Source organism: Choristoneura fumiferana, chromosome 2 (assembly GCF_025370935.1).
Source record: "Choristoneura fumiferana chromosome 2, NRCan_CFum_1, whole genome shotgun sequence".
Taxonomy (NCBI): Eukaryota; Metazoa; Arthropoda; class Insecta; order Lepidoptera; family Tortricidae; genus Choristoneura; species Choristoneura fumiferana.
Genome location: NC_133473.1, coordinates 12,971,347 through 12,990,214, shown reverse-complemented (window position 1 = coordinate 12,990,214; position 18,868 = coordinate 12,971,347). Strand labels below are relative to the sequence as shown.

Sequence of the window (18,868 nt, the reverse complement as noted above, 5' to 3'; positions counted from 1 at the left end):
TTTATTTATCAACAAAATACTAACCTCTAAAATACGGGCAGACGTGCATGGTTTTTTCAAATTGTGCACAGAATCCGTTTGATTCACATAAAAAGAACGGAGCTGATGTTCAAAAGCTTCTTTTGCACTTCTATTTTGAATTCAATCACTATTTTCGGTTTAAAGATCATTTTGTTGCGACGCCGACATTTTTCACGCGCTAAACAAACACGGCCGGTCAGCTGGTCACAACCGCCATTGCATTCGCAGCGCCACCAGTGGCCAAAAAAGAAACTATTTTACGATGTGCCCGGTATAGAGCTAGGAATATCGACGAATGCGTTGCTCTAATCGATCTGCCGTATTATTTCTCAGGCACATCGTGATATGCCTGGCCAACGTTTAGGCATATCATGAAATGGCGGCGTTTCACGATATGCCTAGGAATTTCGTGATCTGGCGGATTTTACGATCGGCCGCCGACACATACACTACTAGCATGCTTAGGAGAGGAGCCATACTTTTGACGGGTGACCGAGGATAATATGTTGCCATGGTAACGAGCTACACTTAAAGCCGAGTTAAGACTTGCAAGAAAAATCGTGCAAGTTGCATTATATTGCGGCACTCGATTGACCACTACAAAATCGTTGGCTTTACGGCCTCGCAATGTAATGCAAATTGCACGATTTCTCTTGCAAGTTTAAACTCGGCTTAAAAGTTAATTGACCCAAATATAACCTATCTTGAATTTTGGCAGTATCAGAGACGGGCTACGTGCAACCTGAATGGCGTTCCAACTATGAGAGTGACTATGTGAGCGACGGACGCAAGCCGCGACCGCTGTACTCGCGTGATCTCCTTGCATGGGCCTTCCAAATCGCCAGGGGAATGGAATATCTGGCTAGCAGAAAGGTATGTCAACGAATCATCATCCCTTACATTATCATTATCATTAGCTGGAAGAGATCCCTTTTTAGGGATAAGCTCGCCTTTGTACTTCTCTCTGTGTATCTGTATTTCTATTTTTATTTTAATGTGCAATAAAGAGTTTACTTACAGTACATACATAGGTACATAGTTAGATTCATTAAAATCTTTAAAAATGGACATTATAATCTAAACGGAAGAGCTTTGTCGTTTATTGAAATATCAGATTATATCATATATATTTTTTTACTAAGCATGATATATTATGTTTATAAATAGAACAACGTAGTGAGCAGGTATTGGAAGAAAGTAATCAGCAAATAGAAAATGTTGCAATAGTCGAATCGATCTAATAATGACTAAACAAATCTTGAATCAATTTCACACGTTTTTAGCGCTCCGATAGACCGAAGATTGTATTAGGTAAACGTATAAATGCTCGTCACTATCCCAATAGATGTCATCTAATTTTCGGCTATTAGCAATAGAGGTGACAGCAGGGTGTCATCTATTGGGCATTAGCCTGTCAAGCAACCGGATGTTTGTTTACCAGAAACGTTTTTATTTTTAATGTAATGATATTTTTACTTTCTAAGAATATCTCAAAAATGATAATAGTAACAGCATTCGAAATATTCGTTTCTATATTAAACTTGACGCGCATTTTATTAAAAAACTAATTAACTACAGTAGAAAGAAGTTAATTGGGCAATCAATCGACTTCAAATTCTCGAGCTTGCCAACGAAGTTTTTAATTTAGCAAACATTCAAATTTGTGAAATATAAACAAAGAAATAAATCAATGTAAATAGCAGTAGAGTATTTTATGGTTAAATAAAAATCAATTAACTATTACATCGTTGTTCAAATGAGTACATTCTGTAGAATCGGTTGTAAAACAACAATAGAACAAGTATAAATATTTTATTCCGTTGTTAAAGACGCTCTGCCCTCATAACGGTTTTATTGGCACTTCCAAAACCCATCCTCAAATCTCTAACCGGACTGATAAATATTTACCGACGGACAATATTTATGTGGCGTATGTACTAACGTAATGAGCTATCCAACGACACGTCTATGTTCCTCGAACTACAAGCTCGGCCCGATGTAGCAATCCGACACAATTATGTACACATGTGGGTATGTAGGTAATTACTTGATACCGCACCAGTTCCACCGCAAATGGACAGTGTACCAGACATGTTGATGTTAGTATTAATTAGAACCGATGCAAGCGTTTGTTACCGAATTACTCAACTTTCCCTTTACAGATTCTTCACGGGGATTTAGCTGCGAGAAACATATTGTTAGCCGAAGACAATGTCGTCAAAATATGCGACTTCGGTCTGGCGCGAAGCATTTACAAGAACGACGAGTACCAGAAGAAGGAGAATGTAAGTTTTGTTTTTGCTATGCTTACGCGATTTCGTTGTCGTGGCAACTACGTTGTTTGTTTGGTCGTCATAAACAACAGACATAAAGTTTTATTATCTATGTGTATTGGCTAATTTGTTCGCGTCTGGTAGGCAATAGAGTTAGTTATTGCTTGACCGGTGCTCGTCTCCGCCGGACGGTCGTGATCATAGCGTGATTCAATTTTATCACGCAGCTAGTTTATTGAGGTAGTAACGATCTGCTACGACACTAGCAATATCTCAAGTTCATTTATTTATAGAGTCGACTAGACTTTATTAATCGTAACTTTTATTGATGGCAATTAAATGTAAAAGGTAAGTTAAAAAGATGAAAAATATTGCCGGCCATTGATTTTATGAGCATTGATAGTACTATCCTGTGGTAGTCCGAGCAAGAACAATTGTTGTTTTCTGATTCCTGCCATTTTATGTTTTGTAGTTTGATTAGAGGATTTTCATAATTTAATTGAAACATTTGGAAATGATGGTGAACTGAGTTGCAGGTTTGCCTTAATTATAATTACGGCGGTACACGAAGCTCGCCAATTAATTTTTCAAGTCTTTATGTTAATAAGTCACGTTATGAATATCACATCGCATGAGTCTATTGTCTCTAAATAATAGTTATAGTTAGTAACTCTTTAAGTTAAAAAAAAAACAAGATTAGGTGTATAACATGTGTGGAGACGCTTACAATTAGGGCCAAATTTACTTACTCCTAGCGCTTCGCCGGCCGCTACAGTGGCGCGCTCGCTTCGCTCGACGTGAAATGTAGGTTAATGCGACTTCAATTGAGGCCCTGCTTCGCTGTTCCATAAATGGTAGATCTTATTCGGTTTCACGTAACAAAGTTTTTATCTCAAAAAAAAATGAAGCTCAAACACGGCTTAGTTACGTTGTTTTATAACAGAGTTCCGTTGCCTACCTTCCGGGTTCAGCATCAGATCAGTTCGAAAGAATCTTAACTTAAAGCTCCTTCTTAGTCACTTATCTAGGTATATGAATAATGATCATTTATAGACGAGCGAACATTAATTAGCTTTGACGAGTTTTAATGTTTTAATGTTTATTTGGGTACAAACGGTACAATATGGCTGATTACAAATGAAAAATTAGCTAATACACCAACCAGTAAAGTTACCACAGGTTAATATTACATATAACTAACCTTAGGAATAAAGTAATAACTAATAAAGTAAAGTAATAATTTAAAAATGTGACATTACTTTAAAAGACTATGGATACCTATATAGGCAGAAAACTAACATGAACATGCGAGTGTGTAACATATATAATAACTAAGTAACAATTTGATCCTTAACTAGGGACGTAAACTCTTCCATTTGTTATCAGTTCCATGGGTTATCTACGGTCTTCTTCATCAGGTCCAGTTTACCAAATGATACTTTCTGAATGTAAATGTTTATCTTAATGCTAAAAAATCGCCATAGGTGTGCCTATAAAATTTGAGAGTTGCTCTCGATTTCCTTAGGATCCCATCATCAGATCTTGACTTGGTGACATTGGGACCACCTCAAAAGAGTACCCTTTCGTTTTGAAAGTCGGTCCACAATTGACTGAGTAATCGGCGAACATGCATAAAAAAATACAACAATTGGAACATAGAACCTCCTCCTTTTTTGAAGTCGGTTAAAAAGAGAAAAGCCAACCCTTAAAGGACCACTGCGTTGTTTATTTGTCTCTGTCTGTCAGGATCGTTTTCTCAGGAACGCGTGTAGATATCAAATTGCCATTGGTGTCAAATACTTAGGATTTCAATCCTTTGAAGCAGTGACAAGCCAATTTGTTTTTTTTAAAGTGCATTTATAATATTTTATACCTATTATTAAAATCGTGGGAAATTACTTATTGCCATAAAAGTATGAAATTTCGTGAAAATTAAGGTCTCACAGAACAAGTAAAGGAAAAAAACCGTAACTCACTTTCAATACTATGAAACTCAAACTTATATTATGAGTAGGTACGTACTTGGTTTTAAATGTATAGGTACTGAACCTTCAGTGCGCGAGTCCGACTTACACTTGTTCGGTTTTTATATATTTAAAATTCATCTGCGCAAAGCGTATCAATCAATCAGTTATTAATCAATTATAATTCCGTTTCCTTTCAGAGTCCTTTACCAGTGAAGTGGTTAGCCTTAGAATGCATGACGGACCGCATTTTCTCGACCCAGTCCGACGTGTGGTCATTTGGCATCGTGCTGTGGGAGCTATTCTCGCTTGCAAAAACACCATATCCAGAAATCAGTCCGCAGAATCTATTGCCGCGGCTGCTGGAAGGGTAGGACTACTTTTATCTACCTTGAGCTTGATCCCTTGGGCCCAGTTGGTGGGCACTTGGTGCGTATAACCAGGAGATGCGGGTTCAGGAGAAAATCTTTTTGTTACTATAAATACTATTGAGATTATTGTTGTACAGAACTTAAAACTATCGAAGCTATCGATATCTTTGACGAGAATCGCTATTCCGCAAGGTTTATATTATTTTACGGTATAAAACATATCCTAGGTCTATATACCTACCAAAATACATCAAAATTGGTTCATCCATTGAATAAGCGCGAAAACGTTTGGCGAACTATTTAAACTACATACATTCTAATAATTTTGCAGTAGTTCATTGGCTTTAAGGATAAATTGTTATTTTGTACAAAATAAAAAAATATAAACTTACACAGAATTTGTTGGTTAATTTGTGGTTTTCCTCTGTGCACTCAGATTCCGCAAGTAACAGTTTTACGTAGTTAAACTATTACAATAGGGATGTTGACGCCATTAAAAAATAATTCGAAGGCACGACTCCAGTAAAAAACGCTTTATTTTAGCCCTGAAAACCAGATTAATTTTCGATTGACTGTAAAATTAGATTTTTTGTTGCTTTAAAACAAATAAATAGTTAGTTGATTGAGTTGGCGAACAAATAGCGACTTAGACGTCATAAGTCCAAAATGACGAACGTGGCGTCAATATGCTCCAAAGTGACGAACAATCACCTGTATTAATATCTCTACCACAGCAGAGCGTCCAAAAATATCTGATATTACGTCGTACCGGTCCTAGAAGCAGAGCAGTATCAGATACTCGTAATGCATGCTCTATGGTGTCAGATATTGGTACTGGTGACTGTACTCTGTGACTACTGTAAGAGTTAGGTGGATGTAGTTACTGTCAAACTGTCTACGTAGAGTCAAGGAAACTGAATCACGTACCAGGGTGGAACCTTTGAGCTACTAATGTCATGTTGACATCCCATACAGTTGCCAAAGAAATCATAGGGAAATTGATTATGAAAAGGTTCCACCCTGGTACGTTATTCAGTTTCCTTGACTTTACCTACGTGAATTAGAAAGTATAAGACATTTTAATTAGAATTATGGTATGTGGTCCTATATACCTTACCGGCGGTTAAGAAAAAACAAGTTTTTGCCGACTGAGGTGCGGAACTTCAAAAAAATAATTCATACTTATCATGTGCTTCTGACGGTAACCAAGTTATAATTCTGAAATAAATATACAGCTTTCTATCTGCGAAACAGTTTTAAAATCTGCTTATTAGCTAGTTCCGGAGATTACCTACTTACTTACATACAAAGACTTTAGCAAACAGAGTTTTCCTCTTATTGCCAAAAGGTTTTTGACAATTATTTATCTTTATCTTCAACAATAAAATTCTTACTAGCCGTTACCCGCGACTCCGTCCGCGCAAAATTCGTTTATTTCCGGGATAAAAAGTTTTCTATGTCCTTCTCCGGGATTCAGACTATCTGTATACCAAATTTCATTTAAATCGGTTCAGTCGTTAAGACGTGATGAAGTAACAAACAAACAAACCAACAAACAGGAAGGAAGAAGGATGATTGTGCCTTTAAAACTGCGCACATGTTGTTTTAAAGGGCTTGTAATTACTGTGCCCACAAGTTCACAACTCATCATCACCCAGCCTATAAACGTCTCGCTACTGGGCACAGGCCTCTCCTTAGAATGAGAGGGCTTGGGCCGTAGTTTCCACGCGCGCTCAGTCCCTACACACACCATTGAATTGTGTCGCTGGTAAATTTCGAATGCAATTTCGCACATGGATTTCTAAAATTTTAGAGATGTGAGCCCTGGCTTTAACCCACGATCCTATGCGTGCGAGACACATCTAACCAGGAGTTATTTTTAATAAATTGCAGGCATCGCCTGGATAAGCCAAAGTATGCAGACGACCGGCTGTACAAAGTGATGCGGTCGTGCTGGGAACAAAGACCAGGGAAGAGACCAACCTTCTCTGAACTACAAGAGACCATTGGATCCTTCCTTGAAGACAATGTGCGCAACGTAAGTAATCGATTTTATTTTCTCCTTTTCATGTCACTTGATACTTGATGATAGCAAAGATAAATAACAGTCTTCTTCTTGTTCTAATAATAAGGGTGATTCCAAACGAACGTAATTTTAAGGGTTCCGGAGCCAAAATGGCAAAAACGGAACCCTTATAGTTTCACCATGTCTGTCTTTCTGTCTGTCCGTCCGTCCGCGGCTTTGCTCAGGGACTATTAATTCTAGATAGCTGTAATTTTGCACGGATATATATGTAAACTATGCCGACAAATTGGTACAATAAAAAACTAAAAAAAATTTTTTTTTAGGTTACCTCCCATAGACGTAGTGTGGGTGATTTTTTTTTCTCATCCAACCCTATTGTGTAGGGTATCATTAGATAGGTCTTTTAAAACCATTAGGGGTTCGCTAAGACGATTTTTCGATTAATTGATATTTTTGCGATATATTCAACTTTAAAGTGCAAATTTTCATTTAAATCGAGCGTCCCCCCACCCCCCTCTAAAATCTAAACCGGTGGGTGGAAAATTTAAAAAAAAATCAGGATGGTAGTAAGTATATCAAACTTTCAAGGAAAACTATAACGGCTAAGTTTGCTTAAGAATTATTAGTAGTTTTACTCTTAAATAGCAGCCTACCTAAAGTATAAAATATACCTAAACTTGGAAGATTCCGTATAAAATACGAAATCCTTAGAAAAATATTACTTAATTTTTTCGTACTGGCTACGGAACCCTATTTTGGGCGTGTCCGACACGCTCTTGGCCGGTTTTTGAGCTGTAAGTCGCGTATTTTCGGTCGCATATTTAATTTCTTCTGCATTCGGTTTTGTACAAAAGTCCAGTTTGAGCCAAACGACAACGCAAAACGAGTTTTACACAAATAGGAGTTTTGTATGAAACTGAAATTACTCACAGCTGGGAAAATTACGTTCGCTTGGCCTCACCCTAACAGTGTTAAAAAAATCGAGACGATTATAATATAAATTTGATCATAATGTGTGTGTGTGTGTGTGTGTGTGTGTGTGTGTGTGTGTGTGTGTGTGTGTGTGTGTGTGTGTGTGTGTGTGTGTGTGCGCGTGCGTGCGTGCGTGTGTGCGTGCGTGCGTGCGTGCGTGCGTGCGTGCGTAGTAGCGCGATTTTAATGTGTTTTTTACCAGTAAACTATACAAATATACACCAAACACCAAACTAAAATTTTAATTTTAGTCGATAAATATTTTTTTTTATTCCACTGGATGGCAAACGAGAAAGTGGAGCAAGTGGGTCTCCTGATGGTAAGAGATCACCACCACCCATAGACACCTGCAACACCAGGGGGATTTCAGATGCGTTGCCAACCTAGAGGCCTAAGATGGGATACCTCAAGTGCCAGTAATTTCACCGGCTGTCTTACTCTCCGCGCCGAAACACAACAGTGCAAGCACTGCTGCTTCATGGCATGAATAATAATAATTAAAATAATCATTGCAATTTTCAGCATTATGTGGAGCTAAATGCCCCGTGCGCGGATCAGAACGCAGATCGTACGGGAGAAGACTATTTGGTGCGGGTGTGTGCCCCGGACTATAACAACCAGGTCACGCCAAGCCCACACCACTACGCTAACGACGCCAATGGCTTCTTCTTTGGCGTCAACCCTAACCCCTCCACGATACCATTGCAACACGGTAAGTTAAAACCAGAATATTATTCTCTCAGGTAGTTTGTCCACGCTGTCCACGCTCAATTTCACCGAATCGTCACCCAAAAAGTCCGAAAAACGTCAATCATTTTATAAAGCAGGACTTGAAAACGGTCCCAAAATACGCTGTATAGGTACTAGAATTTTTGGTCTAATTTTTCCACCATTTTTACGTAACAGTTTCAAGCCCTGCTTTGCATGACTACCTAAAATCCTGAATGTTGAAAAACCAGTCCTTATAATGCGTATAATTTCGACCAGAAGCGGTATCAGTTAGTCTATATCGTAAAGTAAACTCGTATGTAAAATTTCAGGCTGTCTAAAGGTTGGTCAGTCAGGACTTTTATTTTCGCTCGTCTAGGTATATGTCAAGATAGGTATAGTACATTTAAAATGGTTTACCCTTGAAATGTCGACATGCTTTTAATCGAATATCATTTAAAAGTCAACGTTTCATATTTTTTCATTTCATCGAATGCTCATTACCTGGAATGATTAGAATGAGTATTTTTAAATCACCAATTTTTAATTTCTGGAAATATTATTTAAGAGATTGTTTATTTGGCAGATATTCATTTCATATTTTATTATTTCATGTTTTTTTTTAATGTTGTAAATGTTACATCTTATAATATTATTTTAATATTTATCATTTCACAACTTCAATGATTTTTTTGAATTCGCAGTTGTAATGTACTTTTCTAGTAGCGATTTATTTTTGTTGGGGTTTCAGTTCTAACCTAACCTAACCTACTTTCCTGATAGCGATTTATATTTGTTGGGGTCGCAGTTCTAACCTAACCTAACCTACTATCCTGGTAGCGATGTATTTTTGTTGGGGTCGCAGTTCTAACATAACCTAGCCTAACCTACTTTTCTGGCAGCGGTTTTTTTGTTGGGGTCGCAGTTCTAACCTTACCTAACCTACTTTCCTGGAAGCGATGTATTTTAGTTGGGGTCGCAGTTCTAACCAAACTTAACCTACTGTCCTGGTAGCGCATTATTTTTGTTGGGGTCGCAGTTTTAACTTAACCAAAACTATTTTTATAATAATAGTAACTATATTCATTTTATTTTTCAGAAGAATACAAGCCTTCAAATTTGTTAAAAAATATGCAAAAGATGCAGAACTCAATCTTGAATCACTAAAAGTAGTAGAATATATTGTTATAATATGTAATCCACTATGAAATAAAAGTGTTTTATAATAATACTTCGATGAAATAAACAGCGATATTTAGTTGTTCTGTCTCATGGATAGTTGATAAAATGTATTTTTAAGCAAATAAGCGTTGTACTGTTGTTCTAATAATTGTTTTAATATTTAATGACTATTCGATGAAGTAAAACTACTCCAAGAGAAAATATTAGTATTGAATATTCGATGTATCGTTTTCGATGAAATGAAATTTGATAATTAGTTTGTCGAAATTTCAAGGGGCACCCATTTAAAATACATTCAGTTAGCGTAGTGTCCAAATCGTCAGATTCCTAATGAAGTTATATAACCACCTAATTACCTAACTTACTTTTATTACATTTTCAATTCAATACAATATTATATGTCTCTTTATTGAACATCACAATATGTAAGTAATCAATTTTTAGGTACTAGTCCATGAACATAGACTTGAAGGTAGGTAAGGAACGTTGCGCGCCTAACTTCTATCGGTAGGTAAGGACATTTCAATGCTGAACGCATTTATTTAATTTCAAAATGTATAGTTCGCATAATACATAATTATGTTTAATTCCTTACATTCACGAAAGCATTTAATTCATACTCCAACTTAAGATTTTTTAGGACGTTCTATGGAATGACGCATTTACGAGTAATTGGAATTTACTTAGTAACAGACGTCAGACGGCTCACTGGTTCACCAGTACCTATGAATGGTCTCATTAAGTTACAGATCCTATTGAACTTAACCCTTAAATTGGAAGTGTGCCACACGAGTCCCATCTTTCAAGACTATCTTTTTGTATTTTTATTGAATGTAGAATTTTTTGGACTATAATGTAACGACGAGGTTTTAATCATGAACTTTTTTTAAATTTTGTCAACTTAAGGGTTAACAACAACACTTAAACTTAATTATAAACAAAAGCAATAAATGTAGTAGGTATTTACGTATCAGCTATCGTGTATATTTAACTATTAAAAGAAACTTACCTAAGGGAAGTTCAATTGTAATTATACGAGCTTGTTCTTCCGAGAGATTATGACAGGATAATCTTTCGGAAGAACAAGTGAAGTATAATTGTACAATAACAAAAGTAAACATTTCTAACGCATTTGTTAAACTTATTCTAAAGGAAATGGTTTCATAAACAGCAACGACGGACGGACGACGACGGAAGGAAATAAAAAGTTGTAGATTAGCTTCGGTCTTCCTTTATTTTATTACGCAGGAACCTCGTTAATTGACGACTATGTGTTATAGTTGAGTCATGTTTTACGTCAACCTCCTACTACAGAGGACGACACGTAGCTACAAAGCATTGATATGTAAATGGAACGATACAATTGTTCAAGACACTTGTACATACGACATAAACACTTAAATATATGCTTTTCATTTATTTGAGCCTTTTGTTGTTTTTACACAAAACTTAATTATATCTTCGTTATCTCTAGATAAAACCGAAAGTACCCAGTTTTGATAACAAGCAACACCATCTTCCCACGGGTAATATTGTGTGGCATGATAATTGTTGTTTTACTTAACTAAAAAGTTTTCTGTAGTCATGTTTAAGCGTAAATGCTTTGTAAAATGTTGTCGCAACTAACAGTTTTGAATTTACTCGACTCGACTTGTTTATGCTTGTTAGATGTAATAATGATCTTTTAACCAGAAATAAATAAGGATTGCTGCCAGGAAGAGTTTTGGCATGATACAAACCTTAGGGGCTGTTTCACCATCCATTGATTAGTGTTAACTGACGGTTAAATGTGATGCCGTCTCTATTTGTTTTGTTCGAATAGACGGAGACGGCATCACATTTAACTGTCAATTAAAACTTATCAATGGATGGTGAAACAGTCCCTTAATGTAACATATTAAAAAAATACAGTACGCTAATAATTTAATCTGAATTTACTATCTGAGATTTACGCCGTACAATATTTTCTTTGCGGCGCCAAAAACAAACAAGTCATAATCATGTTGATGGTTCTTTTTTATCGCCAGATTTTCCACGTGAATTTCCAATTACTTAAAACCGTAAAAGATCACAGCCAAATAAAACAGATTTTTGTTGTTTTTAACTCTTATTTTCTCGTCGCTTTAAGTTCAGGAATAAACCAGTGCTTACCCGGAAATTTCATTGGGAACAAATAAAATTACCACCCAAATTACGCTGAAACATCAGATTTTCTTACCAATAAATAAAAATGTCTAAAATTTTAGTGCCTTTTCAAATATCAAGTTAATCAAGAAGAATGCAAAATTTATAATAAGTACTCTTACCTAGCATCAGCATCATCCGCGAATGAATTAAAGTGCTTTGCGTTGCGCATTGGGGTGGGATCCTTCCTATTTTGACGGGATAGGCTAGGTTAGAATCGCGTCAACGTCATGGTGGTCATTTAATATTTTTGGGTTTAAAATAATTAGTTCATTTTGACAATTTTTTTAGTGGTGACATTATTTTTTGCTGCTAAAATTCACTTGCTGTAGGTAAATAGCTAGCAGTTAAACTACTAGTCGATTTAATTTGATACTCACTGGATTTTGTCGAGTATACCTAGTCTTAAGTTACTTCTGCTACTGTTGCAGTCTTAAAACGTAGAGATTTATGTTTTAAAATTATTTTATTGTTTTTTTCTCATTACAGACGACGAGGGGTACTTAGCAATGACTCCAGCGCCCAACTCGACCATATTCAGTCCGCGGCTGGGTCCTGCCTTCGACTTTGATCCACGGAACTTAAACCCCAGAGTATCCGCGGCCAGCCAGGGCTCGGAACTCACCCCTATGCTCACACTGAACCACTTGAGCGCACGTTCGGGCTCCGAGTCAGACCAGGAAGGCAACGCCTCCCCCTACCTCAACATGTACCCCCGCATCGACGAGGAAACCGACGAGGTATTTGAAAAAGAAATGAAAAACAATATCAAAAACTCACAGAACAATGCTGTGACTAACCCGACATACATTTCGTTTCCGTCACTGGACAAAAAATCTCCAATAATTGCTAATAATTACGTAAACCTAAATGGAAATGGTCTAGTCAAGTGAAGTCAATTTTGCAGAGAGATAACGATAATTGGTTTTATGTGTTGATGTTTTTTTAACTTGGTATATTTTGGTAATATGTAGTTATCTATGTGTTGCTGTTCTAGAACTCTTTGTATTGCATGTCTACTATATACTCTGACTTGTCTCTTTTGCTGAATGATTCTGTATTTTATGTAAGTAGTAAGTATATCTGTTTTCTTCCTGGAGACCTTGAATCATTCTCATCAGTTTTGGTATCTTGCTTTACGCTAGAGGTGAATGTTTTTTGGCTTGAAGTACTTAGTCTGTTTAAGAACCAAAGTTTACTGTTATTTTGTGTACATTTCGGCTGCGAAGAAGATTGTGATATATTTGAATTTAAGAAGAATAACTTTGCAAAGAAATACGTGGATAAATATAATTGTGTTTTACATACTTAAACTTTAACCCAGTTATAACGAGGCCCACCATTATTATTATTAGTTTTATTTTTAGGCAAATACACTGTTTTCGAACATACTTTCAATGGGTTTAAAGATGTGGTATTTAGTACCAATAATAAGAAAAGTGGAATATTATAAATAATGGCATGACTGGAACGTGGCATAGTTTTGTTGCATGAAATTGAATGAAGAATGTTGAAATTATATAAAATAAATATTTCATAAAAATTTAATGATAGTAATTTTGTTAAAAATAGGTTGAACGTATTCTTTAGATTTTAATTGAATGTTTAATCCATATACACTTTTAATGTTATGAGTTTTAAGGAGGTATGTTTTGATCAAAAGCTATATACCTATACTGTGCTGCATTAAATAGCAGTGCACTGTTAATTTAGAATTTTCTTGGCACATTTTTATTATGAAGATACCTACACACAAAATGTCATAGCAACCAACCTTTTATAGTTAAGAATGAATAGATTTAAGTACCAATACAGATCGAGAGTATTTTTTATGTTACCGTTCTTCAGAGTTTTATTTTGATGCGTATTAATTTCGCAGCCAATTGGAGTTGTTGTAAAAGTTAAGTCGTTATTGATATTCATAGTTTATAAGTGTGTTTTAAGCGGAACATCTAGTCTCTTAATATACTTAAAAAAAAATGATCATACTGCCCACACAGCTACGTCAACTTATTGAAACACTATGGCCTCAGTATAACAAGTTTCCCTACAGTAATCCGACGGAGACGTCTAGACAGAGCAATCGTGCAGGGCGTGAGGGGTGAGGCGCGGGTGGGAGGAGCCCCAGCTGCATACTTCGCCGTTCTTGCGTACTCGCCGTAGCCTGGGACAAGTCTTCTAGGGCTATCGCATTTTTAACATTTAAATTTATAATAAAATTTATTATGGTGCATACGACATGTACTGTGAGTGCGTGCAATTCTTCATCTCGCATAAATAAGGAACTAAGATTTCATCTATTTATGTAATTATATTTATTTATTTTTCATATAATTAAATTCAATAACAGGAACTTTATAATCCCGTTAAGTCTAGAAACCGGAAGTATTTGTCGGTTACTAATCTATGAAAGTATATTTTGTAGAAAAAAGAGTTTTTTTATTTCAAAAATAGTATAATTTTAATACCTCTTACCCCTTGTAAGTATGCCACCCCTAATTCATTTTTTTTATATAATTTCGCAATACCAATATGTACCGATTCGTAAAAGACATCTAACTTCCAAATTTTCATTTTGTGACAACCCTTCCTTACTTGCGTAAATACCTGTAGAGGCTGCGGTATCGGCCAGCTTCAAAGGCGTAGGCCGTACTGTAGGGAAAACTTGTTATACTGAGCTATGGCTGAGGAACGACTTGATTGTAGAAAGCCCAGTGAGCCTAGATAAGTGGCAAAGATTCTGATTTCGATACGTTTTGATTTCAAATTACGACTATTATCGACTAATTAAAATTACGATAGCTCCGTAAGGCAGCTAAGCATTGCAACCGCCATGCCTTTTGTGCTATCAAAATATCTACATAATATAAGCAAATATATCTATGAACTAACCTTTATTACTTCAGTAGTCCAGTGTAGGTGCTTGGTGCATGCGGCCGCCTTCGTAGCTAAGTATTTTGTACAGATTATACGGCGGTTGAATCGCTTCGCGGCCTTATTCAGCTTTTATACTAGTTCCATGAAACTATATTCCAATCTCCTAGCGTTATCGTTTTAGAAGGAAATCACTTATCCAGGCACAAGTTAGTGATCAATTATGAAACCGAAAAATACTTAAAAATTATTAAGTTGGTCAAGGGTAGATTAACACAAGTTAATTATTGGTATTATTGTACCTATTTGTTCAACTAACGGGGGTCTGTGTTTTAACATTGTGTATATGTAGGTATTCACCACCGTAATTATGGGTTTACATAGTTAAAATAGTACAGTCGGTTCCCTGACATAAGTATCCACTTTTCTATGCAACTATTATGAAAAAGTGTATACATATGTCAGAGAAGTGACGTATAGCGCTTCTACATACTCTGCATGTCGGGTATTTGGGTATCCAGTGGATGCATTTTTGAACAATAAGGTTAGTATACTATGTATGAATCGTACGTTCAACCCGACTTTTAAAGAAAGTTTTTTTGCGTGACCGGGAAGTCACGATTCAACAAATTTGACTGTACCCTTCTGTATTTGTAATACTTATTGTAAACACATCCCTTTATTCATAAAAAAGTTAAGACCTGTTATATTAAATTTCATGCTTTCTCTGTGTTTGGCGAATGCAATTAATAAAGTGACAGACAGAGACAGACAAATCTTATGTTAAGATAACTAAGTTTATCAAAAGTTTATGAATAAGGTCGATAACTTCTCGTATGTGAAGTTGAAATTTACTATACAACATTTTAGCGTATAAGCCAGCGAGATAATTATTAAGAAGGTACATCTTGTGTACAATTGTATCTTATGCATAATGTTTTGTAACTTCAGATAAATTTATTTTATCTTAAAAAGAAACAGTGCATACATTATTCAATTACTGAACTCAAATAAATTGAATGTGATATTACGCATAGTTGTATATTTCGCCTTAAAATTTAGATCCTGCTGTTTTCTAATGATTCATTTTAAAACCTTCATTCTGGTTCTAATTTATATGTTGTAACATTCACTTCAAAAAGAGCGTGCTTTGACGTTTCCGTAGCGATGGTTTTAATTATTCTGACTGCCTTCAAACCACTGAAAAAAAGGTCTCAATACAGAAATATTGAATTTTAAATAACCATGTAAACTTCACAAAATTTCAATAACTCACTCTGGTAATAGCACTAATGATTCTTGATCCGACCTGTAAAGTAAAAATATAATTTAGAAAATGTGTCTTGAAATGAAAAAACAAACTAAGCTAAACATCAATTATTTTTTGGACTTAACTTTTAATAAGGCCTCATTTATTGGAGCATACTACCACAGAATCAAAAACAGCTATCGAATACATACCTGGCAAAGGATATTTTAAAAGCTAGTAGTCATCATCCCAGCCTATATACGTTCCACTGCTGGGCACAGGCCTACTCTCAGAACAAGAGGGCTTGGGTCATAGTTCCCACGTGGGCCCAGTGCGGATTGGGAACTTCACACGCACCATTGAATTGCTTCGCAGATTTGTGCAGGTTTCCTCACGATGTTTTCCTTCACCGCAAAGCTCGTGGTAAATTTCAAATGTAATTCCGCACATGAATTTCGAAAAACTCAGAGGTGCGAACCGGGGCTTAAACCCACGACCCTCTGTTTGAGAGGCGATAGGTCAAACCACTAGGCCACCACGGCTTTATAAGCTAGTAGTATTTTCAATAATTACAATGAATATTAAATATATTGACCCGGATAACTCACGTCTTAAATCGAGTTTAGCTCGACATGTTTCGGGCTAATCCGTAGTCCTTCATCTTATTACTAAAACAATAAGGTCGAATTTCTAAGTCAATGCTCGCTAGTGGTCGCTAAATCGCCTCTACCTTATTAAGGGTTAATTAGATAAAACTTCAAATGTGTTCTTTGGTAAGCGCATCACTTGAGAACAGTTGGATCGATTTGGATATTTTTGATTAAGAATATTTGTCCGAATTAAGTTTTTATAGACAGAAATAGATATAAATCTTTCTTTAAACGTTTCAATTTGGGGAAGAATGATTATTTATTTGCACTGAAAACGCTAAATCAATAACATTATGTACTTGAGTCATCATAACAGTTGTCTTTCTTATCGTTTTATAAAACTGAGTCATCGTCACTTTCAACCTAGCATTAGTCAGTATGTCGTCTACCATAATAATTAAATTAAATAATCAACACATCAAAACGCTGACCTCTAATACTCCTGATAATATTTGTTTTGCTCCGTCGGTAACAGCTTTGAGACCCTGTAAATCATATGAGAATTTTAATTCATGCTTGTATATTAATTGCTAAACATTAGAATAACTTAAAACGTTATGAGCTTAAAAAATTCAATGCAACTTTAAACAAATAAAGTTATGCACTTGGTTTCATAATTCATGTTTTAAAAAAATAATTCTCAAGTTACGGTTAAGTTAAGGAATAACCAAAGTTTTGCAATGGTCGAACAACCAAGTGAATAGAATACCTATAGTTTCTAACTTAACTTTCAACTTACTTCACTAACTTCATTCTCGTCATTAGAATTTTGTGGCTTTTGCGGACTAGCACTCGTCTCATTTAATTGTTTTGCATTTCCATCATCTTTGCTATCCTTTTGATTTATTTTATCTTCACATAGAACCAACACAAAAATCATTATGAAAATCAATGTTTTCAACATATTGCCACAATTCCAGTTGGACTCCGTAGCAATGGCGAATCGAACTGACGCCGGTTGATTTACAGCTGTTATGACTTGTTTGTTATTATAATTTCGGCCCCACTTTGTTAAAACAAATTTGCATAATAGTAGCTAACTCTTCTGGTATTTCATTATATTTGATTGTCACAAGCGTTCTGCTGAATCTAGGTAAATAAAAACGCAAAACATGTCATGTGATCAATGTATTCGAAACTAGTCTATTATTTCTAGAAAATTCCTCTGACGATGGCAAGAAAGGTTTTCTCTATCGCTGCAACACCCTGAAAAAGTTTATTGAACATCTTAATTCAAATAAAGCGAACTGTATAATTTTATTCTCTAAGATGGATGTTTTTACACTGAAATCGACTTACATCTTTACAAGCTTCCACTATTCCTAAGGGTATATCAATTAACATTTTTCCGAAACTCGCGAGAGCCTGTGAAAGAAACAATGTGAGTTTAATAGTGCACTGATCTAGTACTTAATTCACGAATCTCTTTAAATTTTTCACTTTACACTATTTCATACGTTATTAATTAATACAGAAACACATAAACACTGTGCGTTATTATTTCCAAGAAAAAAAAGCATCTTGTCACGCATGTGAAACATCTAAGTAAGTAGAAACCTAACATGTTTCAAATTTCATACTAACTCTTTCACCTAACATTTACACACAAACTTAATAATATTGGCATGTATACTGACACCTGGTTGTTGTCTGATTGTTTCCGATGGCGCTTTGGCAGAAGCGACGGCGGCAGAGGTGGCGTTACCAGCACACCTGACCACCGTCACACACAGCACCGCAACCAGTACCTTTAGGTCTATATACATAGTTTGAAACTGCCACCTTTTGACGGCTCGTCTTTCTTATATGGACTAGTAAATGATACCCGTGGCACTGCATTGTTCGATTGACCAACCATGACGTACAAAGAGCTCCAAGACACGCACAACGAGGAATTAGTTTTGGTAGTCAAAAGGCCGTCGGTGTTTCTCTATAATGAATATTCAATGACTAGTCAAGTGGATTTTTCGGAAGCTGAGGGCCACGTGATGTTTATCTTTTCGTTGAGTGGAAAACACTGAAAAGGCAACTGACGGTTTACTATGTTAGGATCTTTGTAAGTATTTTTTTATTGTTTTTTGTTCAATAAAAGCAAAATATATATGCCTTGTTTTTATTTGGCTACGAGTATACCATTTAACATTATATATTATTCACTTCTATAAGCTGTTATAGGTGTACCAGAATCTCATGGCAAATGGGGAAATGAAAAATTGTAGAGGGCAATACTGGGGAAATTGGACTAAACGGCATTGATACTGTATATATATATTTCTAACAGACTTCAAAAAAATGAGGAAGTTTATGATTCGGCGACTTTGTATTTTTTTGTGCTTTTAGGATTATTAACAAAATATATATATGACACTAGAGGTCTATTATATTCAACTACCA

General features: G+C 35.8%; 1 protein-coding gene across 7 annotated transcripts in view; it reads left to right on the top strand.

Moving 5' to 3' along the window:
• Positions 1–18,575, top strand: part of Pvr (PDGF- and VEGF-receptor related) — a 52,419-nt gene extending 33,844 nt beyond the window's left edge. For 5 of the 7 annotated variants that reach the window (XM_074109366.1, XM_074109376.1, XM_074109385.1 and 2 more), the window contains 6 exons: positions 740–894; positions 2,184–2,306; positions 4,459–4,628; positions 6,523–6,667; positions 8,150–8,339; positions 12,191–15,607. In XM_074109366.1, the coding sequence (XP_073965467.1) occupies positions 740–894; positions 2,184–2,306; positions 4,459–4,628; positions 6,523–6,667; positions 8,150–8,339; positions 12,191–12,594 (1,187 nt within the window). In that variant the 3' untranslated portion in view covers positions 12,595–15,607. Of the gene's footprint in view, positions 1–739; positions 895–2,183; positions 2,307–4,458; positions 4,629–6,522; positions 6,668–8,149; positions 8,340–10,991; positions 11,044–12,190; positions 15,608–18,152 lie in introns of those variants that run through there. The other 2 variants (XM_074109391.1, XM_074109397.1) reach the window with 2 other exon arrangements.
• The last annotated feature ends 293 nt before the right edge of the window (positions 18,576–18,868 follow it).